Source organism: Oenanthe melanoleuca, chromosome 25 (genome assembly GCF_029582105.1).
Source record: "Oenanthe melanoleuca isolate GR-GAL-2019-014 chromosome 25, OMel1.0, whole genome shotgun sequence".
NCBI lineage: Eukaryota > Metazoa > Chordata > Aves > Passeriformes > Muscicapidae > Oenanthe > Oenanthe melanoleuca.
The window spans coordinates 2,705,258-2,720,820 of NC_079358.1; the positions used below are offsets into that span (position 1 = coordinate 2,705,258).

The 15,563-nt window shown below is 54.9% G+C and overlaps 2 protein-coding genes across 2 annotated transcripts in view; both read left to right on the plus strand.

Annotated features, from left to right (window-relative positions):
• The window catches only part of NCSTN (nicastrin), a 32,781-nt gene extending 30,987 nt beyond the window's left edge, over positions 1-1,794 (plus strand). The window contains exon 17 of the mRNA XM_056509926.1: positions 1,090-1,794. Coding sequence (XP_056365901.1) covers positions 1,090-1,212 — 123 coding nt within the window. The 3' untranslated portion in view covers positions 1,213-1,794. The remainder of the gene's footprint in view (positions 1-1,089) is intronic.
• Positions 1,795-10,029: 8,235 nt separating this feature from the next.
• Positions 10,030-10,411, plus strand: NHLH1 (nescient helix-loop-helix 1). The gene has a single exon (XM_056510640.1). The coding sequence runs from the start codon at positions 10,030-10,032 to the stop codon at positions 10,378-10,380; it is 351 nt and encodes a 116-aa protein (XP_056366615.1). The 3' UTR covers positions 10,381-10,411.
• The last annotated feature ends 5,152 nt before the right edge of the window (positions 10,412-15,563 follow it).

Below are 15,563 nucleotides of genomic sequence, written 5' to 3' on the forward strand. Positions count from 1 at the left end.
AGGGACAGGGACACAGGGATGGGAACAGGGAGGGACACAGGGGACAGGGATGGGGACACGGAGGGAATGGGACAGGGAGGGACCTTGGGGTGATCCCAATCCCAAATCCCCTTCCTAGGGTTCCCAATCCCCAAATACCCAAATCCAAAATCTCCCAATCCCCAGTTTCTAAATCCCCAAATTCCCAAATCCCAAATTCCCATATCCCAAATTCCCAATTCCAGCTGCTGACCCTGTCCCTGGGTGTCCTGGTGCTGCTCCTGTCCCTGCTCTGCACCTTCATCCCAGAGATCCCAAATTCCCAAATTTCCCAAATTCCAATTCCCAAATTCCCAATCCCAAATTTCACAATTCCCAATTCCAGCTGCTGACCCTGTCCCTGGGTGTCCTGGTGCTGCTCCTGTCCCTGCTCTGCACCTTCATCCCAGGGATCCCAAATCCCAAATTTCCCAAATCCCAAATTTCCCAAATCCCAAATTCCCAATCCCAAATTCCCAAATTTTCCCAATTCCAGCTGCTGACCCTGTCCCTGGGTGTCCTGGTGCTGCTCCTGTCCCTGCTCTGCACCTTCATCCCAGAGATCCCAAATTCCCAAATTTCCCAAATCCCAAATTTCCCAAATCCCAAATTCCCAATCCCAAATTCCCAAATTTTCCCAATTCCAGCTGCTGACCCTGTCCCTGGGTGTCCTGGTGCTGCTCCTGTCCCTGCTCTGCACCTTCATCCCAGAGATCCCAAATTCCCAAATTTCCCAAATCCCAAATTTCCCAAATCCCAAATTCCCAAATTTTCCCAATTCCAGCTGCTGACCCTGTCCCTGGGTGTCCTGGTGCTGCTCCTGTCCCTGCTCTGCACCTTCATCCCAGGGATCCCAAATTCCCAAATTTCCCAAATTCCAATTCCCAATTCCCAAATTCCCAATCCCAAATTTCACAATTTCCAATTCCAGCTGCTGACCCTGTCCCTGGGTGTCCTGGTGCTGCTCCTGTCCCTGCTCTGCACCTTCATCCCAGAGATCCCAAATTCCCAAATTTCCCAAATTCCAATTCCCAAATTCCCAATCCCAAATTTCACAATTCCCAATTCCAGCTGCTGACCCTGTCCCTGGGTGTCCTGGTGCTGCTCCTGTCCCTGCTCTGCACTTTCCTCATCAATGCCAAAGCCTCGCTGCTCTTCGGGCTCCCAGCCCCTCCTGCCTCCTCAGGATACTGAAAATCCAGGAAAAATTCATGGAATGGGACTGGAAAATCTGGGAATCATCTCCCAGATACTGAAAACCTCATGGAATTCTGCCCTGGAAAAGCTCCTGGTGCTGGAAGTGCCAGAGGTGTTCCCTGTAGGGGGGGAAATTCCTGGAATTCTGGGTTGGATCCTCTGCCCTGAGGGGGAAAAATCCCAAAATTCCTGCTTGGATCCAGTGCACTGAGTGAAAAATTCCCAAAATTTCAGGTTGGATCAATACCCTGAGTGAAAAATTCCCAAAATTCCCAGTTGGGTCCCATGCCCTGGGTGGGAAATTCCCAAAATTCTTGTTTGGATATGATGCCCTGAATGAAAAATTCCCTGAGTGGCCAATTCCCAAATTTTTCCTGGAATTCCCAGTTGGATCCATCCTTTTTCCCAGGGTGGAGATTTTCCAAAATCCAGATGAAGGAAGGATAAAGAGGGGGAGATTTTTTTGGGAATTGTGAAGAATTCCAGGGGGTCTGGGAATGTCCTGATGGAAAAAGTCCCTTTTTTTTTTTTTTTTCCTGAGATTTGTAAATATTATAAATAAATCCATGGAATTCCCAAGGAAGTTTTTTTTTTTTATTATTTCCAGATTTTTTCCTCGTTGGAACAAAAAAAAAAATAAAAAAAAAAAAAAAATAGAAGAAGGGAAAAACTCTGGGAACTGGGGGGAAAAAATAAAGGGGAAATCAGGAAAAAAAAACTGGGAAAAGGCAGGAAAAAGTGGGAAAGCCAGAAAAAGTGGGAAGCAGATGGGCAGGAGGAGGAGGAGCCGCTTTTGCCGGGATTGATGAGGGATCGGGAAAAGCTTTGGGATAACAGATGGGAGGGACAAAGGCCGGGAAGGGCCGGGGCCAGATGGGCGCGGGAGGAGCGGGAATTCGGGAATAGGGGCTGGAAATTCGGGATAATGAGCCGGGAATTCGGGAATACGGGCTGGAAATTCGGGATAATGAGCCGGGAATTCGGGAATACGGGCTGGAAATTCGGGATAATGAGCCGGGAATTCGGGAATATGGGCTGGAAATTCGGGATAATGAGCCGGGAATTCGGGAATATGAGCCAGGAATTTGGGATAAGGGGTCGGGGATTTTGGGAAAAGGGAACAAATTCAGGGGGAAAAAAAACCCAAAAAATGAAAGGGATGAGAACCGGGACAACCTGGGGAGAAATCCCGGGAATTCCCGGGATTGGGAATGAAGGAAATCCCGGGAATTCGCGGGTCTAGGAATGAGTGAAATCCCCGCAGAACCTTCCCGAGTCCGCGGGATCTTTGGGATCTTTGGGATCTTTGGGATCCTGGGATCGTCCCTGGATGAAATCCCCCATTCCCAGCAATTCCAGGTGGGAATCCCGACCCGGGAAAAAAAATTTTGAAAAAAACCGGGAAAAGCTGAGCCGGGACCATCCCGAAGGGAATTTCCCGGGAAAGAAAATCCCAACTCTGGGATCGGACGCTGGATCCGCGTCCCCAATCCCGCTCCCCGTTTTGGGATCAGCCCGGAGCCCCCAAATCCCATTCCAGGAGCATCCGGGCTGGGAAAAGCGCCCGGAATTCCCGGCGGGAAGCGCTGGCAGGCGCGGGAGGCTCCGCTCGCTCCCGGCTCATTCCCGGCTGGAATCGCGCCCGGAGCCCGCGGCCTCAGCTGCGGCAGGGCCGGGAACCATCCCAAAAAATCCCCTCGGGGCGGCGGGGAGGGGGATTGGGGCTGGGAGTGTGGGATTTGGGATGATGGATGTGGATTTGGGGTGGGGATTTGGGATTTGGGACGGGGAGTGATGGATGCGGGGAGCGCCGGGAACGATCCCAAAAAAATCCCTCGGAGGGGGCGGGGAGGGGGATTTGGGAATGAGGGGTGGGGGTTTGGGATGGGGATTTGAGATTGGGGTTTGGGGTTCGGGATGAGGGTTTGGGATTTGGGATTTGGGGTGACGGTTTGGGATTTGGGATGAGGGTCCCCACTCCAATCCCTGTCCCCATCTCTCTCTGTCGCTGTCCCCCCTCCCCGTCCCCATCTGTCGCTGTCCCCATCTCCTGTCTCTCTCTCTCTCTTTCTGTCCCTGTCCCCATCCTCATCCCTGTCTCTCTCTGTCGCTGTCCCCGTCCCTGTCCCATCCCTCTCTCTCTGTCCCCATCCCTCTCTCTCTGTCCCCATCAATCTCCTGTCCCTGTCCCCATCTCTCTGTCCCTGTCCTCATCCCCGTTTATCTGTCCCTGTCCCCATGTCTTTCTCTCTCTATCCCTGTCCCCATTCCTGTCCCTGTCCCCATCCCTGTCTCTGTCCCCATTCCTGTCCCTGTCCCCATCTCTCTCTCTCTCTCCCCGTCCCCATCCCTGTCTCTGTGTCCCTGTCCCCATCCCCATCCGCCTCCCCATCTCTCCCTGTCCCCATCCCTGTCCCCATCTCCTGTCCCTGTCCCCATCTCTCCCTGTCCCCATCCCTGTCCCCATCCCTGTCCCCATCTCTCTCTATCCCTGTCCCCATCTCCTGCCCTGTCCCCATCCCTGTCCCCATCCTCTCTGTCCCCATCCCTGTCTCTCTCTCCCTGTCCCCATCCCTGTCCCTGTCTCTCTGTCCCTGTCCCCATCCCCGTCCCCTCCCGCCCCTCCCTCTCGGCCCCGCGCCCGCCGCGCTCGCAGCTGCTCCCGGATCGGCCCCGGAGCCGCGGGCGGCGACACGCGGGGCTCAGCTGGCGACAGAGCGGGGACAGAGCCAGGGCCAGCAGCGCCAGCAGCGCCGCGGCAGCGGGAGGGGACAGCGGGGACACGAGGGGACAGCGGGGACAGCGGGGAGACAGCGGGAACAGGGATGGCACAGGGATGGGGACAGGGACAGGGATGGGGACAGGGATGGGGACAGAGAATGGGGACAGCGATGGGGACAGCGGGAACAGGGATGGCACAGGGACGGGGACAGCGGGGTCGGGGACGGGAACAGCAGGGACAGAGGGGACAGGGATGGGGACAGCGGGGACAGGGACAGGGACAGAGAATGGGGACAGCGAGGGGACAGCGGGGACAGGGATGGCACAGGGACGGGGACAGCGGGGACAGGGACAGGGACAGGGACAGAGAATGGGGACAGGGATGGGGACAGCGGGGACAGGGAGGGGACAGGGATGGGGACAGCACCGCTAGCACCGCCATGGCAGCGGGAGGGGACAGCGGGGACACGAGGGGACAGGGACAAGGGACAGGGACAAGGGACGGGACCCCGGGGACAAGGGACAGGGACAAAGGACGGGACAAGGGACAGGGGACAAGGGACAGGAGCTGTCCGGGGAAGCCACGAGGAGGGACCAAGGGTGGGAGAGACCCCAAATATTTTGGGACAGACCCGAAATACCCCGGCACGAGCGGGACAATCCCGGATCCCGGCCCTGGGAGGGGCGGGACGGACCCGCGTGGGTCGGGAGCGCCGGGATCTCCCTGGAACCGGAGCGGATTTTTCCCGATTTTCCCGGAGCTGAACCGGGACAATCCCAGCAGAGCCAGAGCAGAGGCGGCCCCAAAGGTCGCTGTGTCCGGGCTGGACACGGGATCCCCATTCCCGGCTATTCCCGGTTATTCCCGGTTATTCTAGGTTATTCCCGGTTATTCCCGGTTATTCCCGGTTATTCCAGGCTATTCCCGGCTATTCCCGAGTTTCCTCCCTTTCACTTTCCCCTCTCCACCACAGTGAATTTTCCAGGCGGGATTTATGGGATGGAGGCTCTGGGTGATCCCAAAGGGACCCGCAGCATCCTCAGAGCTCCAGAGCCTCGGGATCCACCGGGAACGCCGCTCCAGGCTCCCTTTTCCCATTTTTCGGGACCGGGAATGCCGCTCCAGGCTCTTTTTCCCTCTTTTCCCTTCCCGAATTCTCACTGTAAAGGCGGGAATGCCGATCCAGCCCCTTTTCCCCCTTTTCCCATTTTCCCCGACTGGAAAAGCCGCTCCAGGCTCCCTTTTCATATTTCCCGGACGGGGAATGTCTCTCCAGTCCCTTTTCCCCCTTTTCCCGACCCGGGAGTGCCGCTCCAGGCTCCCTTTTCCCATTTTTCGGGACCGGGAATGTCTCTCCAGTCCCTTTTCCCCCTTTTCCCGACCCGGGAGTGCCGCTCCAGGCTCTTTTCCCCCTTTTCCCGGCCCGAATTCCCGCTGGAAAGCAGCACCGGGAGCAGCTGTCGCCTTTTCCCGGCCCGCATCCAGCGCGCCCCTCCCGAGGGGCTCCCGGGCAGCCAATGGAATCCCGAATTCCCGGTTTTCCATATTTATGAGGGAAAAGGGAGGGGGAGCGGGAGAGGCCAATGAGGCTCCCGGGGTCGGGCCCGGGGTGGATAAATTGGGAATTTTTGGGGGAGCGGCGAATTCCTCCTTGGAGGCTCCGAGCCGGCGCTGCTGCCCCGGGAATCCCGGGGTTGTTCCCGAATTGTTCCCGAATTCCCATCCCGGATCCATCGCGGGACCTCGGGAAAATCCAGGGAAAGTTTTTTTCCTTCCTTCCTCCATGGATGGATGAGCCGAGAGGATCCCAAATCCTGGGAATACCGGGAGGAGAAACGCCGGAGCCTGGGAATGCTGCGGGATTCGGGGTAAGGCGGCTGTTCCAGGGATGGGGAATTCCTGATCCAACACCGGGATCCGGGCGGGAATTCGGCCCCGGATTCCCGGGAAAAGCCTCGATCCCATTGCCGGGTTTGGCTCCCAAATCCCCTTGGAAAAAGGATTTTTCCTGGGAGGGTTTGGGAGCAGGGAAAAGGAAAAGAACCCGCCTGGAATCGGGATCCCGTTTGGTTTCCAAGGAAAATTATCGGGAATTTCGTCACGCCGAGGGTCGGGAATGGAAGGAAAAGAGGGAGGGAGGAGTGGGAAGAATTCCCGGGGTTTTGCTGGAAAAGTGGAGGCTGAGCAGGAATCCTTGGAGCGGCTGGATTTAGGAATGGGGAGGTTTCCCCCCAAAAAATTAAACAAAAATGGGGAAAGAGGCGCTGGGAGCGAGAATTCCAAGGAAAAGCTCTGGGAGCACCGGGAGTTTGTTTGGAGCCGGGAATGAAACTTGAGTTTTCCCAAAAAAAAAAACAAAAAAACCACAAAAACCCAAGTCTCCTGCTTCCCTTCTAAATTCCTTCTCAAGGGGCCAAATTCCTAAATAATTCCCAAATAATTCCCAAATAATTCCCGATTTCCCGTCTCTCGGAATGAACCCGAGCCGGGGAGGATCCCGAGGGCGACCCCGAACATCCAAATTCCTGGGAATTTCTTCGGGAGACTCAACGGGAAAAATCTCCCCCCACCCTCAGAGGGATTTTTGGGAACTGTAGGGCTGCTCTGCCCCAGATTTTTTTTGGGAGGTGGGAAATTCCCAATTCGTCCCAACCTTGTAAAAAATCGGGATCGTTCCTGCACTGTCCCGGTGGGATTTGAGATCCATCCCCGGCCGCTTTTCCCATCCCAGAGTTTTTCCCTTTTTCCCTGGACGCTCCCGTGTCAGGATTCCCAAATTTCCAGCGGCCGGGAAGGCGGAGGAAGAGGAGGAAGAGGAGGATGAGGAGAATTCCCAGCTCGTTCCCGGCCGCTTTTCCCTTCCCGGAGTTTTTCCCTTTTTCCCTGGACGAGCCCGTGATTCCCAGATTTCATGGGGACGAAGATGAGGATGAGGAGGAGGAAGATTCCCAGCTCATTCCCAGCTCATTCCCAGCTCGTTCCCGGCCGCTTTTCCCATCCCGAAGTTTTTCTGCTTTTCCCTGGACGCGCTCAGATTTCCAGGGAAGGCAGCGGGGATGAAGATGAGGAGGATGAAGATGAGGATGGGGAGGAGGATGAAGATAAAGATGATGATGAGAAGGATAAAGATGAGGAGGAGGATGAGGACAAAGATGAAGATGAAAATGAAGAAGAAGATGAGGATGAGGATGATAATGAGAATGAAGATTAAGAAAATGAAGAGGATGGAGATGATGAAGATGAAGATGAAGATGATGAAGATGAAGATGAAGAGGAAGAGGAAGATGAAGATGAAGATGATAAAGCTGAAGATGAAGAGGAAGATAAGATGAAGAGGATGAGGAAGATAAGATGAAGAGGAAGATAAGGATGAAGATGAAGACGAGGGTGGGGATGATAATGATGAGGATGATGATGATGAAGAAGAAGATGATGATGAGGATTATAAGATATTATTATAAGACGAGAATGATGATGATAATGAGGACGATAATGAGGACGAGGATGATGATGAAGATGATGACGCGGGGCGGGTCCCGCTCTCTCCGCTCCCCTCGGGCGCAGCTGCGGCCGCTCCATCTGCCGGGGGCGGGGGGGAGGCGACAGGGGCGACAGCGGCGACAGAGGCGACAGACGGGGCTCGGCGGCGACACAATGGCCGGGCCGCCCCCGGGACACTTGGCGGAGCCCCCGGCGCTTCCCGGATTTCCCGGATTTCCCGAATTTCCCCGGATTTCCCGAGTTTCCAGAGCTTCCCGAACTTCCCCAGCTTCCCGATTCTCCCGAGCTTCCCGAATTTCTCGAGTTTCCCCAATTTTCCCCACTTGCTGATTTTCCCGAGCTTCTCCGGTTTCCAGAGATTCCCGAATTCCCCAAATTTCCCGAGCTTCCCAAACCTCCCGATGGTCCCCAGCTTCCCGAATTTCCAAAGCCTCCCGAAATTCCCGATCCTCTCCAGCTTCCCGAATTTCCCAAATTCCCCGAATTTCCCCAACTTTTCCAGCTTCCCGAGCTTCTCCAGCTTCCCAAATTTCCCAGTCCTTTTCCATCCAGGAGCTGGAATTCTCTGAGTTTGTTTCCCAAAGTAGCCGGGAAAAACTGTGGAAAATCCTTCATTTAATTTAATTTAATTTAATTTAATTTCATTTCATTTCATTTCATTTCATTTCATTTCATTTCATTTCATTTCATTTCATTATTTGATCTTACTTTTTTCTTTATTTTAATTAATTTTTAATTTTATTTTTTTTATTTTTATTCTCTTATGAAGTTATTTCATTATTTTATTTTATGATTTCATTTTGATTATTTTACTTTGATGCCTCTTCCAGCTCCTTTCCTACCTGGAGCTGAAATTCCCGATCCTTCTTTTCCAGACCCCTGAGAGCTCCTGACCCCCCAAAAAATCTCCAAAACCACAGAAAAAATCTGCTTTATATATAAAAAATTCCTTTATATATATTAAAAAACTCCTTGATTTTAATTTCTTTTTTTTAAATTTCATCCTTCTTTTCCAGACCCGTTGGGATTTGACCCCCGAGGGCTCCAGAGCCGCATCCTGACCCCAAAAACCCCAAAAATCACAGAGTTCATTTTCCTGCACTCCCGGATTTCCTCCTTGCGGAAATTTTCTGCTGGAATTCCAGAGGAAAATGCCCCAAATCCCGGCTGGAATGTGATGAGGAGGAGGAGGAGGAGAATCCCCACGGGCCTGGCTGGGGAACCCCAAATCCAGGGGCAGGAACCCCAAAATTGGGCACGGGAATCCCAAATTCGAGGACAGGAACCCCAAAATCGGGAACTTCTCCGGCAGAGGCGACCCCAAAACATCGGGATCAGTCCCCAAATCATCAGGATCAGCTCTGGGTGCCTAAATCATCGGGATCAGCTTGGAGGTGACCCCAAAATCCCCAGGATCAGTTTGGGGTGTCCCCAAAACTTCAGGATCAGCTTGGAGAGACCCTAAATTATTTGGATCAGTTTGGGGTGTCCCCAAAACATCTGGGACAGATAGGAGGTGACCCCAAATCTCTGGGATCGATCAGGAATTGTCCCCAAACTCTGGGATAAATCGGGAATTGTCCCAAAACCCTGAGATAATTTTGGAACTGTCCCCAAACTCTGAGATCAGTTCGGAATTGTCCCCAAACTCTGAGATCCACCAGGAATTGTCCCCAACCTCCAGGATCGCTCGGGAATTGTCTCCAAACTCCGAGATCCATCAGGAATTGTCCCCAAACCCTGAGACAATTTTGGAACTGTCCCCAAAGCCTGAGATAATTTTGGAATTGTCCCCAAACCTTGAGATCCATCAGGAATTGTCCCCAAACTCCGAGATCCACCAGGAATTGTCCCCACTCCCCAGGATCAATTTGGAATTGTCCCCAATCTCCAGGATCAGTCGGGAACTGTCCCCAAACTCCGAGATCCACCAGGAGCTGTCCCCAAACCCCAGGATCAGTTTGGAATTGTCTCCAAACTCTGAGATCCGTCAGGAATTGTCCCCAATCTCCAGGATCAGTTTGGAATTGTCCCCAATCCCCAGGATCAGTCGGGAATTGTCCCCAAACTCTGAGATCCATCAGGAATTGTCTCCAAACCCTGAGACAATTTTGGAACTGCCCCCAGACTCCGAGATCCACCAGGAGCCGTCCCCAAACCCCAGGATCAGTTTGGAATTGTCCCCAAACCCCAGGATCAGTTTGGAATTGTCCCCAAACCCCAGGATCAGTCGGGAATTGTCCCCGAACTCCGAGATCCACCAGGAGCCGTCCCCAAACCCTGAGATCCATCAGGAATTGTCTCCAAACTCCGACATAATTTTGGAACTGCCCCCAGACTCCGAGATCCACCAGGAGCCGTCCCCAAACCCCAGGATCAGTTGGGAATTGTCCCCAAACTCTGAGATCCACCAGGAGCCGTCTCCAAACCCCAGGATCAGTTGGGAATTGTCCCCAGACTCCGAGATCCATCAGGAGCTGTCCCCAACCTCCGAGATCCACCAGGAGCCGTCCCCAGACTCCAGGATCGATCGGGAATTCTCCCCAAACTCCAAGATCCACCAGGAGCCGTCCCCGCTCCCCTGGGCGAGGATGATGCTGAACTCGGACCAGGCTGCTCTGGACGCGGCCCCGCCGCGCTCCGGCCCCGACCCGGCTCCCGGCGCCGCTCCCGGTGCCGCCGGGCTGGCCCTGCCCGAGGAGCCGGCGCGGAAGGAGCCGCTGAGCCGCGAGGAGCGGCGGCGGCGGCGCCGGGCCACGGCCAAGTACCGCACGGCGCACGCCACGCGCGAGCGCATCCGCGTGGAGGCGTTCAACGTGGCGTTCGCCGAGCTGCGGCGGCTGCTGCCCACGCTGCCGCCCGACAAGAAGCTGTCCAAGATCGAGATCCTGCGCCTGGCCATCTGCTACATCTCCTACCTGAACCACGTCCTGGATGTGTGACCGTCCGTGTGTCTGTCCGTGTGTCCATCTGTCCATCCCTCTGGCCATCTGCTACATCTCCTACCTGAACCACGTCCTGGATGTCTGACCGTCCGTGTGTCTGTCCGTGTGTCCATCTATCCATCCCTCTGGCCATCTGCTACATCTCCTACCTGAACCACGTCCTGGATGTCTGACTGTCCATCTGTCCATCTGTCCACCCTGCATCCATCCCTGTGTCCATCTGGTCATCTGCTACATCTCCTACCTGAACCACGTCCTGGACGTGTGACCGTCCGTGTGTCTGTCCGTGTGTCCATCCCTGTGTCCGTGTGTCCATCTGTCCATCTGCTACATCTCCTACCTGAACCACGTCCTGGATGTGTGATTGTCCATCTGTCCACCTGTGTGTCCCTCTGTCCATCCCTGTGTCCGTGTGTCCATCTGGCCATCTGCTACATCTCCTACCTGAACCATGTCCTGGATGTGTGACTGTCCGTGTGTCTGTCCGTGTGTCCATCTGTCCATCCCTCTGGCCATCTGCTACATCTCCTACCTGAACCACGTCCTGGATGTCTGACTGTCCGTGTGTCTGTCCGTGTGTCCATCTGTCCATCCCTCTGGCCATCTGCTACATCTCCTACCTGAACCACGTCCTGGATGTCTGACTGTCCGTGTGTCTGTCCGTGTGTCCATGTATCCATCTGGCCATCTGCTACATCTCCTACCTGAACCACGTCCTGGATGTGTGACCGTCCGTGTGTCTGTCCGTGTGTCCATCCCTGTGTCCGTGTGTCCATCTGTCCATCCCTCTGGCCATCTGCTACATCTCCTACCTGAACCACGTCCTGGATGTCTGACCGTCCGTGTGTCTGTCCGTGTGTCCATCCCTGTGTCCGTGTGTCCATCTATCCATCCCTCTGGCCATCTGCTACATCTCCTACCTGAACCACGTCCTGGATGTCTGAGGTGTCCCTGTGTCCATCCCAGTGTCCATCTGTCCATCCCTGTGTCTGTGTGTCCATCCGAGTGTCCCTGTGTCCATCCCTATGTCCCCGTGTCCATCTGTCCATTCCTGCGTCCATCCCTGTGTCCGTGTGTCCGTGCTGCCCACGCTGCCACCCCCACCCCCTACCCTGCTTTGGGGATTTGGAGCAGCAATTCCAGAGGGATGGAGCCACAAATTCCAAATTCCAGGGGGATGGAGCAGCAATTCCCGGGGATTTGGAGCCACAAATCCCGGGGGTTTGGAGCAGCAATTCCAGAAGAATTGGAGCAGCAATTCCCAGAGGGATGGAGCAGCAATTCCTGGGGATTTGGAGCAGAAATTCCAGAGGTTTGGAGCAGCAATTCCCAAGAGGGATGGAGCCACAATTCCAAGGGATTTGGAGCCACAAATCCCGGGGGTTTGGAGCAGCAATTCCAGAGGAATTGGAGCAGCAATGCCGGAGATTTGAAGCAACAATTCTAGAGGAACTGGAGCACCAATTCCAGAGGTTTGCAGCCACAAATCCCGGGAGTTTGGAGCAACAATTCCAGAGGAACTGGAGCAGCAATTCCCAGAGAGCTGGGATAGCAAATTCCAGAGGGATGGAGCCGCAAATTCCAGATGGATGGAAAAGCAAATCCCTGGGATTTGGAGCAGCAATTCCCAGCGGGATGGAGCAGCAAAGCCGAAAAGTTTGGATGAGCAAATTCCAGAGGAACTGGAGCAGCAATTCCCGGTGGGATGGGACCGCAAATCCCAAAAGGTTGGAACCGCAATTCCCAAGGGTTTGGAGCAGCAATTCCAGAGGAACTGGAGCAGCAGTTCCCAGAAGGATGGAGCCAAAATTCCCAGAGGGATGGAGCTGCAAATCCCAGAGAGTTGGGACAGCGAATCCCAAAAGTTTGGAGCTGCAATTCCAGGGGATTTGGAACCAAAATTCCCAGAGAACTGGAGCTGGAATTCCCGGAGCCGCTCCCCGTTCCCCCTCCAAACTCTCCCCCTGCCTCTTCCCTGTGCCACGAGGATATTTATGGAATTTATTTATTGAGAATTATTATTATTTATTATTTATTATTTATTATTATTTATTATTAATAATAATAATTTATCTGCTGTGTCCTTGTGTGCTTTTGGGGGGAAAAGGAAACAGACCTGTCCCCATTCCTAATCCCCTTTAGGGTCAGTTTTTCCCATTCCCAATCTTCTTTAGGTTTGGCTTTTCTCATTCCAAAACCCCTTTAGGGTCACGTTTCCCATTCCCAATCCCCTTTAACGTAATTTTTCCCATTCCCCATTCCCAATCCCGTTTAGGGTCACTTTTTCCCATTCCCAGTCTTCTTTAGGGTTGGTTTTCCCCATTCCCAAACCCCTTTAGGGTCAATTTGCCCCATTCCCAATCCCCTTTAGGGTCAGTTTCCCCATTCCCCATTCCCAATCCCCTTTAGGGTCATTTTCCCCATTCCCCATTCCCCATTCCCCTTTAGGATCACATTTCCCCATTCCCAATCCCCTTTAGGGTCAGTTTTCCCCATTCCCCATTCCCAATCCCCTTTAGGGTCACTTTTCCTATTCCCCATTCCCCATTCCCAATCCCCTTTAGGGTCAGTTTCCCCATTCCCAATTCCCCTTTAGGGTCACTTTTCCCAATTCCCCATTCCCCATTCCCCATTCCCAAATCCCCTTTAGGGTCCGTTTCCCCATTCCCCATTCCCCATTCCCCTTTAGGATCACTTTTCCCCATTCCCCATCCCCAATCCCCTTTAGGGTCAGTTTCCCCATTCCCCATTTCCCATTCCCAATCCCCTTTAGGGTCAGCTTTCCCATTCCCCATTCCCCATTCCCAATCCCCTTTAGGGTCAGTTTTCCCATTCCCCATTCCCCATTCCCAATCTCAATCGGCTTTAGGATCACTTTTCCCCATTCCCCATCCCCAATCCCCTTTAGGGTCGCTCCCCCCCTCCAGCAGACCCCAAACCCCTTCGGGGCCCCGGCCCCATCTGGTCCCATTGTCCCCTCACAATGGGAGCTCTCGGCTCTCATTGAGATTCCGGCCCCGACAGATTGGGAATTCCCGGCCTTTGTCCTCGGCTGCTCCGGGCCTTTGCCGCCACAATTCCCCAGTTTTTTTTCTCCTATTCCCGATTTTTCCCCCCTTTTCCAGCCCTTCCCCCTCTCCATCTCTATGAAAATCCCTTTCCTGCTGCCCCCGTGGGCACTTTTCCTTGGGAAAATCCACCTGGGTTTGGGATAAAAAATCAGGGAATTGCTCCTGGGTTTGGGATAAAAATCCCAAGGATTGTTCCTGAATTTGGGATAAAAATCAGGGAATTGTTCTTGGATTTGAGATAAAAATCCCCGGGATCGTTCCTCGGTTTGGGATAACAAAAATCAGGGAATTGCTCCTGAGTTTGGGATAAAAAATCAGAGAAATGCTCCTGGGTTTGGGATAAAAAAATCAGAGAAACGCTCCTGAGTTTGGGATAAAAATCACAGGATCGTTCCTGGATTTGGGATAAAATTCCCGGGACTGCTCGGCCGCCTTTTGCCAGAAGAATTTGGGAATGTCCCTGTGGACACCCCATCACCTTCCCCCAGTCTGGGGACATCCCTCCCCTCAATTTGGGAACCCCAAACCCCTTTAGGGTTCATTGTCCCCACTGTGTCCCCAAACCCCTTTAGGGTTCATTGTCCCCATCGTGTCCCCAAACCCCTTTAGGGTTCATTGTCCCCATTGTGTCCCCAAACCCCTTTAGGGTTCATTGTCCCCAAACCCCTTTAGGGTTCATTGTCCCCAAACCCCTTTAGGGTTCATTGTCCCCATTCTGTCCCCAAACCCCTTTAGGGTTCATTGTCCCCATTCTGTCCCCAAACCCCTTTAGGGCTCATTGTCCCCACTGTGTCCCCAAACCCCTTTAGGGTTCATTGTCCCCACTGTGTCCCCAAACCCCTTTAGGGTTCATTGTCCCCCTGGCAGGGGAGGGGCGGCCCCATAAGGGCCGGGCTGGGACCGAGCGCCCCTTCCCAGCTGCCGCAGCCCCATCTGGCCCCGACCCCATAAATCATCCCCGGCAACGACCCCGACCCCATAAATCATCCCCGGGGCAGCTGCGGGGGCGGGGGCGGCGCAGGGACCCCCCCGACACGGACCCCACAACAATGGGGTCACTGGAACCCCCCGGCACAGACCCCACAACAATGGGGTCACCCAGAGCCCCCCAGTACAGACCCCACAACAATGGGGTCACTGGAACCCCCCGGCACAGACCCCACAATTATGGGGTCACCAGGAGCCGGTTTTGGGGTCCCAGCTCGGGGTGGGTTCTCTGGTTCCGCTCATTGGGGTGTGAAATATGGGGTGGGGGGCACTGAGCCCCCCCATAACAGCTGGTCCCATCCCCCCTCGCCCCCGGCCCCAAATCCCCCCATATCCCCCCAATTCCCCCATCACCCCCAGCCCCAAATCCCCCATATCCCCCATATCCCCCCAATTCCCTCCTTGCCCCCAGCCCCAAATCTCCCCCATCACCCCCAGCCCCAAATCCCCCCATATCCCCCCAATTCTCCCCAATACCCCAAATTCCCCCCAATCCCCCCTCGCCCCCGCCCCAATTCCCCCAAATCCCCCTAAATCCCTCTAATTCCCCCCAATCCCCCTTCGCCCCCAGCCCAAAATCCCCCCAATTCCCCCATCACCCCCAGCCCCAAATCCCCCATATCCCCCATATCCCCCCAATTCCCTCCTTGCCCCCAGCCCCAAATCTCCCCCATCACCCCCAGCCCCAAATCCCCCCAATTCCCCCCAATTCCCCCCAACCCCCCTCTCCCCCCCATTCCTTCCCCCCCGCTCGCTGCCCATTGATGCCGAACACGCATTTCAATCCCACCAATGGCCGCGCTCCTCTCTCCTCCCGCCTCCTCCCATTGGCCGGCGCCGCGGGGGGCGGGGCCTGCTGTTCCCACCCTCCCCATTGATATCGCGGCTGTTCCGGGCAGCGCCGCGCCCCCCCCCGCCTGCGGACCCCCGCCTGTTCTTGGGGGGCTCTGGGGTCGCTCCCACTGGGGGTGCTGAAGCTGCTGGAGCCCCCCCCGTGTGTCCCCAGCACCCCCGAGGGTGTCACTCGTGTCCAACAGGCCCTGCTGGCTCCGGGGGTGCTGCTGCTCCTGAGCCCCCCCAAAAAAATTTTCTCGCACCCCCCTGGCTCCCCCTTCTCCTGCA

What these genes read in the sequence shown, in the direction of transcription:
- NHLH1 (XM_056510640.1), top strand. Translation starts at nt 10,030, where the DNA reads ATGATGCTGAACTCGGACCAGGCTGCTCTGGACGCGGCCCCGCCGCGC.